Source organism: Stylophora pistillata, chromosome 9 (assembly GCF_964205215.1).
Source record: "Stylophora pistillata chromosome 9, jaStyPist1.2, whole genome shotgun sequence".
Lineage (NCBI taxonomy): Eukaryota > Metazoa > Cnidaria > Anthozoa > Scleractinia > Pocilloporidae > Stylophora > Stylophora pistillata.
This window is the reverse complement of record NC_142527.1, coordinates 8,275,280-8,286,293: the sequence shown is the minus strand read 5'-3', so window position 1 is coordinate 8,286,293 and position 11,014 is coordinate 8,275,280. Positions and strand designations below refer to the sequence as shown.

General features: G+C 36.3%; 1 protein-coding gene across 1 annotated transcript; it reads right to left on the bottom strand.

Annotated features, from left to right (window-relative positions):
• Positions 1-4,942: 4,942 nt before the first annotated feature.
• On the bottom strand, positions 4,943-10,598 carry LOC148723068 (lactadherin-like). Its single transcript, XM_088734395.1, has 6 exons — positions 10,581-10,598; positions 10,229-10,370; positions 9,258-9,475; positions 8,094-8,165; positions 5,622-5,769; positions 4,943-4,998 (listed from the first exon to the last, which is right to left on the bottom strand). The coding sequence occupies exons 1-6, from the start codon at positions 10,596-10,598 to the stop codon at positions 4,943-4,945; spliced, it is 654 nt and encodes a 217-aa protein (XP_088590521.1).
• Positions 10,599-11,014: the final 416 nt, after the last annotated feature.

Sequence of the window (11,014 nt, the reverse complement as noted above, 5' to 3'; positions counted from 1 at the left end):
TATACGTAGAGAACTGCGCTCATCCGACTGTATTAGACTACAGGTTCTTTTAGAAAAGGGGACCTTTCAAGACTCCTCGGCCGTTTTATTTAATAACCTATCGAAGGAACTAAAAACCTATGATGATTTGCATATTTTTACATCGCGTTTATTTAAATACTTTAAAAACCGGGCGAAAGAACGCCTTTGGTAATTTTAAATTAGTTTAAGTTTTAAGTGTATAGAGACTGGAGTGATTAGCTATTTTGAATTTATGATTGTAAATATTAAATAGATTTTAGATGAGCCTATAATGTACTTAGTTAGTGACAGATGAAGAGCCACTCTGTGGAAACACTGTCATTAAACTTTACTTTAATTTGATTTACTTTACTTTACTTTACTCATAGTTAATCGAGGGGACTCGATTAACTATGCTTTACTTTACTTTACCTTACTTTACTTTACTTTACTTTACTTAGTTTACTTACTTTAATTTACACCTATATATCCCAGATTGATACCATACATTTTGCCTTGGCATCCTATATTATTTTACCGTCCATGGCCTAGCATCTCTACGCAGTTATCTATGTTATGATTATTGGGTTAGTCCAACGCCATGATCCAGGTAACGTCCCGTTGATGCAGTCTACGCATTTACTCGACCAGCACCACGTAAGAATACTTGGAGCAGATCATAACCACTGCTTTATGGGAAGCCGACCGATTAAAGAGAAAAAACAAAAAACAAGGAAACATTATCTAATCGTTCGTTGTGAAAACCTCATAAATAATTAAATAATATTTTTATAATGATAATGTGATGATTTAATTATTCAGTTACTAGCTCAGTTTGATACCACTTTGATGGATGTTACTAAAATTAGTAACGGGGAACGGGAAACGGCGAACGGCGAACGGGGAACGGGTGTACAGCGGCAACCCGCCTGACAATTCAAAATGGCGGAGAAAAGAGAATTAAAAGGGTCTGGCAACTAGTTTTGAGTACGTGCTCTTCGAAAGCGAGCGTCGGAGCAAAAAGCATGAACGGTAAGTGTAGGTTTTATTGAAATATTTTACTTTGAAATGTTGAGTGCCTCATAAATTTAGTTTTTGTCTGGCACACATTCCAGGTTGCATAGAAATAACATCCTCGGAGAGATGAGTATCTTACAATTCATGCACAACATTTGAACAATTAACTCAGAACTACAAGCTCGCTGCATTCATTGTTATATTCATAGAGCAATTGTATTGCAATGTAATGAAGTTTACTTCCAATATCTTCACCGTTAGACCTAGCAATATCAATAATGTTGTAAAGCAGACAACTGAATGACTTTCACGCTCATTGTGCAAATCACTTCCTCTTGAATATGATCAATGCAGTGTAAATATTATTGTAAGCATTAGCGTGAATGTGAATTCATACACCTACATTCTTCAAGACTTTACTGATGTTTTCCTGTTAAATTAAATGTTATTAAAAGTTCTGTCGATGTTTGATTTCTCTATTGTTTACATGGAAGTTTACGGGTCGATACAAAGATATGTTCCTGATGGGCTTATACTATTTTGCGAAACGAAACGAAACGAAACGAAATTGTACTATTTTGCGAAACGAAAAGAAACGAAATTTTGCGAAATGGCGTTTTTTCGCCTTTATTTAGCAAATATGTCCTCCTCGTCCGAAACAAAATGTTTTCACTAATAAAATGATCAATATTTCTAAGAGCCTGCTCACCTCTCATTTTATTGACCATAGTAGAATTCGTTTCGCAAAGTAGTAATTTTTGACAGAATTACTATTTTGCGAAATGGCGTTTTTCACCTTTATTCGCCAAATATGTCCTCTTCGTCCGAAACAAAATGTTTCCACCAATAAAATGATCAATGTTTCTAAGAGCCTGGTGACCTCTCATTTTATTGACCATAACAGAACTCGTTTCGCAAAGTAGTAATTTTGACAGAATTACTATTTTGCGAAATGGCGTTTTTTCGCCTTTATTTAGCAAATAAGCCCTCTTCGTCCGAAACAAAATGTTTGCACCAATAAAATGATCAATATTTCTAAGAGCCTGGTCACCTCTCATTTTATTGACCATAACAGAACTCGTTTCGCAAAGTAGTAATTGTGACATAATTACTATTTTGCGAAATGGCGTTTTTTCGCTTTTATTTAGCCAATATGCCCTCCTCGTCCGAAACAAAATGTTTCCACTAATAAAATGACCAATATTTCTAAGAGCCTGGTCACCTCTCATTTTATTAACTAAAATAGAACTCGTTTCGCAAAGTAGTAATTTTGACAGAATTACTATTTTGCGAAATGGCGTTTTTTCGCTTTTATTTAGCAAATATGTCCTCCTCGTCCGAAACAAACTGTGTCCACTGATAAAATGATCAATATTTCTAAGAGCCTGGTCACCTCTCATTTTATTGACCATAATAGAACTCGTTTCGCAAAGTAGTAATTTTGACAGAATTTCTATTTTGCGAAATGGCGTTTTTTTCACCTTTATTTAGCAAATATGTCCTCTGTCCCCGAAACAAAATGAAAGACAACTACTTGTTTTTGTTCTCGATTGCTCTTTATTGGCTCGGAGTTTACTGTTTATTGTTGTTATAATTCTGTTTTCTATACTATTTTGCGAAACGAAACGAAACGAAATTTTGCAAGATTGCCTTTTTTCGCCTTTCTTTAGCAAATATGCCCTCTTCGTCCGAAACAAAATGTTTCCACTAATAAAATGCTCAATATTTCTAAGAGCCTGATCACCTTATAACGTATTTTCCTAGCAGTTTGACTAAACATCGAGCGTTAATTGAGTTCGGCTGGAATTGCCAGTCACGCATGTGGCTTGTTGGTCAGCTATAAAATCGAGTTGCGGCAACCATAAATAGAATAGAACAAAATACAAGGAATACAGAGCAGAATAGAAAACAGAATTATAACAACAATAAAGAGTAAACTCCGAGCCAATAAAGAGCAATCGAGAACGAAAACAAGTAGTTGTCTTTCATTTTGTTTCGGGCAAAGAGGACATATTTGCTAAATAAAGGTGAAAAAAACGCCATTTCGCAAAATAGTAATTCTGTAAAGATTACTACTTTGCGAAACAAGTTTCTATTATGGTCAATAAATTGAGAGGTGAGCAGGCTCTTAGAGAGATTGATCATTTTATTAGTGGACATATTTTGTTTCGGACGAAGAGGACATATTTGCTGAATAAAGGCAAAAAAAAGCCATTTCGCAAAATAGTAATTCTGTCAAAATTACTACTTTGCGAAACGAGTTCTGTTATGGTCAATAAAAGGAGAGGTGACCAGGCTCTTAGAAATATTGATCATTTTAGTAGTGGAAACATTTTGTTTCGGACGAGGAGGACATATTTGCAAAATAAAAGCGAAAAAACGCCATTTCGCAAAATAGTAATTTTGTCAAAATTACTACTTTGCGAAACGAGTTCTGTTATGGTCAATAAAATGAGAGGTGACCAGGCTCTTAGAAACATTGATCATTTTATTAATGGAAACATTTTGTTTTGGACGAAGAGGGCATATTTGCTGAATAAAGGTGAAAAAACGCCATTTCGCAAAATAGTAATTCTGTCAAAATTACTACTTTGCGAAACGAGTTCTGTTATGGTCAATAAAATGAGAGGTGACCAGGCTCTTAGAAATATTGATCATTTTATTGGTGGAAACATTTTGTTTCGGACGAAGAGGACATATTTGCTAAATAAAAGCGAAAAAACGCCATTTCGCAAAATAGTAATTCTGTCAAAATTACTACTTTGCGAAACGAGTTCTGTTATGGTCAATAAAATGAGAGGTCACCAGGCTCTTAGAAATATTGATCATTTTATTAGTGGAAACATTTTGTTTCGGACGAAGAGGACATATTTGCTAAATAAAGGCGAAAAAACGCCATTTCACAAAATAGTAATTCTGTCAAAATTACTACTTTGCGAAACGAGTTCTGTTATGGTCAATAAAATGAGAGGTCACCAGGCTCTTAGAGACATTGACCTTTTTATTGGTGGAAACATTTTGTTTCGGACGAGGAGGACATATTTGCTGAATAAAGGTGAAAAAACGCCATTTCGCAAAATAGTAATTCTGTCAAATTACTACTTTGCGAAACGAGTTCTGTTATGGTCAATAAAATGAGAGGTGACCAGGCTCTTAGAGATATTGATCATTTTATTGGTGGAAACATTTTGTTTCGGACGAAGAGGACATATTTGCTAAATAAAAGCGAAAAAACGCCATTTCGCAAAATAGTAATTCTGTCAAAATTACTACTTTGCGAAACGAGTTCTGTTATGGTCAATAAAATGAGAGGTCACCAGGCTCTTAGAAATATTGATCATTTTATTAGTGGAAACATTTTGTTTCGGAGGAAGAGGACATATTTGCTAAATAAAGGCGAAAAAACGCCATTTCGCAAAATAGTAATTCTGTCAAAATTACTACTTTGCGAAACGAGTTCTGTTATGGTCAATAAAATGAGAGGTCACCAGGCTCTTAGAGACATTGACCTTTTTATTGGTGGAAACATTTTGTTTCGGACGAGGAGGACATATTTGCTGAATAAAGGTGAAAAAACGCCATTTCGCAAAATAGTAATTCTGTCAAAATTACTACTTTGCGAAACGAATTCTACTATGGTCAATAACATGAGAGGTGAACAGGCTCTTAAAAATATTGATCATTTTATTGGTGGAAACATTTTGTTTCGGACGAAGAGGACATATTTGCTAAATAAAGGCGAAAAAACGCCATTTCGCAAAATTTCGTTTCGTTTCGTTTCGTTTCGTTTCGCAAAATAGTATAAGCCTTCCTGATGTTATTTTGCGGTTAGATGAGCGGATATCTGCATGTAGTCATTTCAATAACTAGCCTGATTAATAAGTTTCCTAGCTCATTTCTGTTAATCTAAGATATTACCTCCTTGCTACTTATCTGCAACAAATGCTGTTTGGCAATGCAAACAACCAACACACCTAAGCTCTGCCAAAAGATGCAGATTTCAGGAAGGAAAAACAATTAGATACGTCAGAACAAATGGTGGCAGCCATTCCAGAAACGTTGACTTCGAATTCTCGTTTCGGAATACTAGGCTTCGTGGCTTCGCCTGGGCAATGGTTAAATAAAAGCGGGTCGTCCAATTTCGCTGCAAGCGGCGACCTAGCGATAAAATCAATCTTTGTAAACATCATTTACTACGCCATTTTGAATTCTCAGGTGGGTTACCGCTGTACACCCGTTTCCCGTTCCCCGTTTCCCGTTCCCCGTTCCTAGTTTTAGTAACATCCCGCTTTGATCATCGTTTTTTATTTCAGAAACATATGTAACTAAGATGACACTCACCAAAACCCCTTTGCAAAACCCAGTCACGTAAAAATAGTTGACCTTTTCACGCATCACGAATGAAATCCAAAAACTCATTCACGTTCACACGAGATTCGAGACAATCACTCTGAAATAATACTTTTACTTTTTCTTGACCAGTTTTACGCGACAAAAGGTGACGTAATATCTTAACCTATTTGTTTAAGAAGAATTGGTGGTCTGTTCTATGACTTTTATTCATTTTAAGTTTTGAACAATGAAAGTTCGTAATAATTTCTTACCTGTCGTTATATTGCACTCATAAAGCTCAAATCTGAGGGCACAAGTGTTGGAGCAGTTTGTGGGGTGCAATCTTATGAACCGTGTTACAACTGAAGGACTAAAAAGGACAGTTTTGGAACTATCTTCATCGGCGTTGCCTTGAAATACCTGAAAGGAAATTAAGTAAAAACATAATTACTCGTCAATAACTGTAAACTTGCCCTTTTACCAAAAACAAAGATATTAAAAGAGGAGAGTCAAATAACCAGTGATGAAATGAATGATATTCTTGGCACCTAAACTGTCCCTTGCTCTACATAGTTGTTCCAATTTCTTCCGTCAAAACTGTAACTGACATAATGGTGAATAACATAAGAACCAGAAAAGCCTTGTGAGGAAACGAATCAGAATTCTGCGCTGATGACGCTGTGGTATTCCTGCCCAGGATGATGCCTCCTGCAATATGAAGATCAGGCGAAGAGCATCCTATTGAAGCAGTAATGAAAATCAAATTTCCTTTAGCTTCTACAATTGATCAGGAAATTAGGTGTTCACACGAACTGAACCCAACAAAAAAAAAAAGACCAAATCTACAGTTGAAGGCCGAAATCCACAGATAGTCATAAAGCAGAAGAAACCTATATACATCATTTGGGTTGTGTCCCGTTTCTTTCTTTCTTTTCATACATATATTAGTTGCGAAGTCCAACATAAGAGAAGCATTCAAGTCTATTTATAACGTTATCTAATTAATTAAGTTGGGTGAGTTTGGATTATTTAAGAAATCCATTGTTATTGCCAGAAATTAGAATTATCTGGAGATTAACACCACATGTAAACAATTATATTGTGCTGTAAGTACACTTACGTGACTCTTTCAATCGCATGGTTCCTCTTAGTAAAAGGATAGAAAAAAATACCGCGAAAGACGATTTATCCATTCTTACCTCTAAATTTGTCTCACATCTGCATAATAAGCTCAAACTTCAAAGATAAATTTATGGCGAGTCGCATCATGATATGAGTATCAGGCGCTTCAGATCTAATCATATTTAATAGGGTCGTCATTACAAGGGACGCCCCACCTGTATTGGACAGTGATAATGAAGTTAATAACTTTTCCATTACAGTGGAGCTGGATGTTCTTCGAGAAAGCAATACCATCATGGCTCATGCCAAAGATGGCTAACATAATAGTCGCTTCGTACTATTAGTTCAAAGATTGTTCTAGCCGATTGTATTGCAACTTCATGGCTTCTCAGCTTTTCGATGACACGTTCACCTCGATCACAGCAGGGAGCAATTAAGAAAACATCTTGATTCATACATCTTTCAGCCCAAGGTCACCGTCAATTTAGTCCCCGAACATGTTACTCCCGGAAAAAAATAAGAGAAACAAAAAGGAGTACATAAATAGCTAATATGGAAAAAATGTTGAAAAAATTAACACAAATTTCGGCTGTAGCAAAAGCTTCATTAAATTTGCAAAAAAAGAAATTAGCGTTACTTTAAGTGATTACGCGGACAATATTTTTAGCTTATTTTTTGATTCCGCGCTTAAATAAAAATTTCATGTTAACGTAATTCATTAAAGATATATATCCCTATGCATCTTTGTAAGTCAATAGTAATACTAAAGAAGATGATTATAATTAGTTTTATTATTGAAGTAGAAGTCTGGTCATGTTAAATAAAGCAAAACAAGCGAACAAACAGTCCTTTAGACCGTCTCGTTACCAATTTCCTCCTGTTGCATTTGTTATGATTTAGTTGGGAGCTGGAAAACTACGAGATCGCATTTGGAAATTGAGCTTTACAAATTTTGATTTAGTCATGCCTGACAAGAGTGATGTCACCATTGAGCAATATTAGTCATAAAAGGAAATCTACTGCTCCGTATTGGTGTAACGATTAGTACAGACATTCGTGTTCGACACACGAGTGTTGGTATGGATTTAATTTAGTAGTGAATGGTTGATAAATCAAGCCATTCGCATTTATGACCCCAATAGTCACCTGTCATGTGGAACGCCGTTTCCTTCAATTTTTTTTTTCTCTGGGAGAAAAAAGAAGATAACGAAGTTCAAGAACCATTGTAATCTGGTGATTGTCATTTTCAAAGGGAAGTACTCAAAGTAACAGTAACAGTGCGTTATCTTTCTGCATAAAATGAAATGAATGGTGTGAAAGAATAAAATGTGAAAAATTAAGAAATAGCTCCCCCACTACCTTCCTTTGGCTGTTTTCTCACAGAGCCAGTAGATAAACCAACACCAATAGCTGTGTAACCAGCCACTCGAACTTCATAGGTTTTAAACTCAAGTCCTGTTAATTAATCTGACAGCTTATCGGGTCCAACAGTCTTGTTGTGCTCTGTTGAAGATCCAAGCCACTTGTAGTAAATCAGGTAACACCAAAAGCTTTCCATTCTAATATCGTATAGGAATGGCATCTCAAGATATGTCTAAGGTTTGGGAAGAACTGGAACTGACTTGAAAGTTTCCAGGAGCAGTAGAAGGAGCTTTGAGAATAAACAGACAAATGCAATCGTTTTCAGTTGTCACCTTAACAGCAAGAAGACAAAAAAATCTCAATTCATAAGAATAAAGGTTGACAGTTTGTAAAGAAACTGTTTGGGACTGCGTCGGTGGGGGTATCGAAATAACTTGAATATATCAACGAAGTTGAAATGGTAAATTGCCCACAGTTGCGATTGTAGAAGCTTACATTGCGAGCGTGAGCCCTTCGTCGGAGCGAATAGAGGGATTGTGGGTTTTGTGTGTTTTAAAAGCAGAAAATGGAGCCACGTGATTGGCGTGAACATGGCAACGAGAAAAACACAAATAAATTCGTAGAATGAAAAGCTTTTCCTTGGTGGAATGAAGAGCTTTTCATTCCACTAATTTATTCGTGTTTTTCTCGTTGTCAAGTTCCCACCAATCACGTAGCTCCATTTTCTGCCTTTAAAAGCACACACCACCCAAATTCCTCTACTGGCTCCGACGAAGGGCTAACGCTCGAAACGTCAGCTTCTATAATCGTAACGGTGGCCAATTTACCATTTCAACTTGTTCATATATCCAAATTAAATCTTATTTCAGTCTTTTTAGCGGTTCCGAAATAGAAATGAGTAGGAAGGATGTTTCACAGCTCTAAAACCTTTCCTAATGGCCGTGCAATGAATGTAGTGTGTGATATGTTTGAAGCACTTACATCAGGAATGCCAGTACATGTATAGCGAACATGTTCTTTCCATGAAATGTGTTGCCAACTTGTTTACAAGACACCTCATGTCTTACCAGACAAGTGTACCGTTCAATTATGTATAGCTATTAATGTGCAGGTGTCTATACACATGTGGTCTATGAATCTACAAGTATATGTGAATAATACAATCTTTGCACCTAGCCTTTTGAACAGGCTAATTTATGGCAAGGATCCATCTAAATATGCTACCAAACCAACGTAACTGTGAGAAACTGTTGTGTGCTCATCAGGTTGGGCTACGACCGGCTAAGGGAAAACAACCGAAAAAACATGTGAGGACTGCGAGCTGTGAGAACCTTGTTATAAAACTTAATTTCATAACTCACTTGATTCTTTAGTTCTCATAATAACTGAAACTGACCATGTATTTTATCATTATCTGCTCTCACGTGGATGCCATACCAAGTGTAGGGCGTTAGCTTGTCAATTGTCGCAGCTCTACTTCCTGTAACTAATTTTTCTTGTAAGTCATGTATACCAACTGCCTGCCACTTAACAACATACCCTGTTATTCCATCCCCCACATCGGTAGGTGCACTCCATGAGAAGATGGTTTTATTTGATGAATCATAATTAACAGAGGGTGAGAATGGCCAGCCAGGCAAGCCTGAAAACATAAATTTAATGAAGAAGATGAACTAAATTAAAATAGACACCTTAAGTAAAGATCATATCTGTATAAATACCAGTGAATGAAAATAGAAAATAAATTGATGGATAGGCTAAAAAAATGGACATTTGAAACAATTTATCTGCACGATAATAACGACAAATTAAACTCACATCGAGCAGGGACTTCAATAGCATTCGGCTGGTGGATTGGTTCACCCGATTGTAATGCGCAGGCTACCTACTTGTAGCCTTTTCAAGAAAGGCATTGTAGTCCTAACATACAGGTAATTCTCTTCATTTTGTGAAAATCACTTATCTTTGAGGAACACAAAAGTGGCATACACTAGAAAAAACCTTAAAATGTTAGGAAATGTAAATGCAAGGGTCTATATCTTCATTATCTCTCAGGGAGATCCCATATCTCTCTGTATGAGAAAGAGATGCTATCCCTGCAGTGAAAATTACCTCTTTGCTACGTTTAAACGCCAATTTATTCTATCTGTTATTGTCCATCAATGTGTAATAACTATTTTATATCGACATAATGTTTAAAAAGAAGAGTAGAGTAAAAGCGACTGAATACATGTTACTTCATAGAGCTGCTCTTGTATACAAAATTTCATTTTTCATTTGTTATTTGGCATAGAGTATAGCCATAAGCGAGGCTTTCTCTTCTTGCAAGACCCTATGGGGCCATTGATAGATACTAGACTGTAATTTATCTGGAAAGTCCACGAACATCTCTCACTTGCTGTCAAATTATACCCATAAAGCTCAAATTTTAGAGCACAAATGTTGGAGCAGTTTGTTGGGTTCAATCTTATGTACTGAGCTACTGGTAAAGTATTGAAAAGAACTCTTTTTGCATCACCTATATTGCCTTGAAACACCTGAAAAAAAAAATTCAAAGAATAATACTCATTTTAAACTGTAAACTTACTTCTCACAAGTTATAAGCAGTTATTAAACCTCACCTTGCACCTGAACACCCATTAACGTGTTCGCCAAATAAATATTATCCTCTCTAAAACAACACCGCCCTTTCCCTATCTCCCCCTCCCACCCCCACGACCCATTGAGAGTAGCAAGAATGAAATTACCAGACATGTACCAGACATATGTCCGGTTATAAGAAAATTATACATTCAATTAGTACTTTAAGTTTCCATTGCTCCATATGGTTGTTCCACTTATATTCAACATCACTGTAACTCACGCAATAGCTATTCACAAAAGAGTCAAAAACACCTTGAGTAGAGATCGCAGTGATATTTCTTGAATGCTGTAAATTCACTAGTATCTATGGAGCCGTGTCATTTTTATCAGGAGTCCACTCTTAGCTTTCGCTTGACCGTTCATAACAAGGAAGTGAATCAGAATTCTGTGCTGATGACGTTATGATATCGTTGTTTGGAATTGTACCAGTAAAGGTGAGGAACAACCTATAACAGAAGTGATGTAATTTACAGTCGCCCTAGCCTATACAATAGATCATGAAATTATTTTCACTCACCTACCAGGAGCTCACAAATGA

Coding starts and splice junctions, on each gene's coding strand:
- LOC148723068 (XM_088734395.1), bottom strand. Junction 8,166..9,257: donor ACACTTGGTATGGCATCCAC/GTGAGAGCAGAT, acceptor CTTGCTGTTAAG/GTGACAACTGAAAACGATTG. Junction 5,770..8,093: donor CTGCTCCTGGAAACTTTCAA/GTCAGTTCCAGT, acceptor ATTTCCTTTCAG/GTATTTCAAGGCAACGCCGA.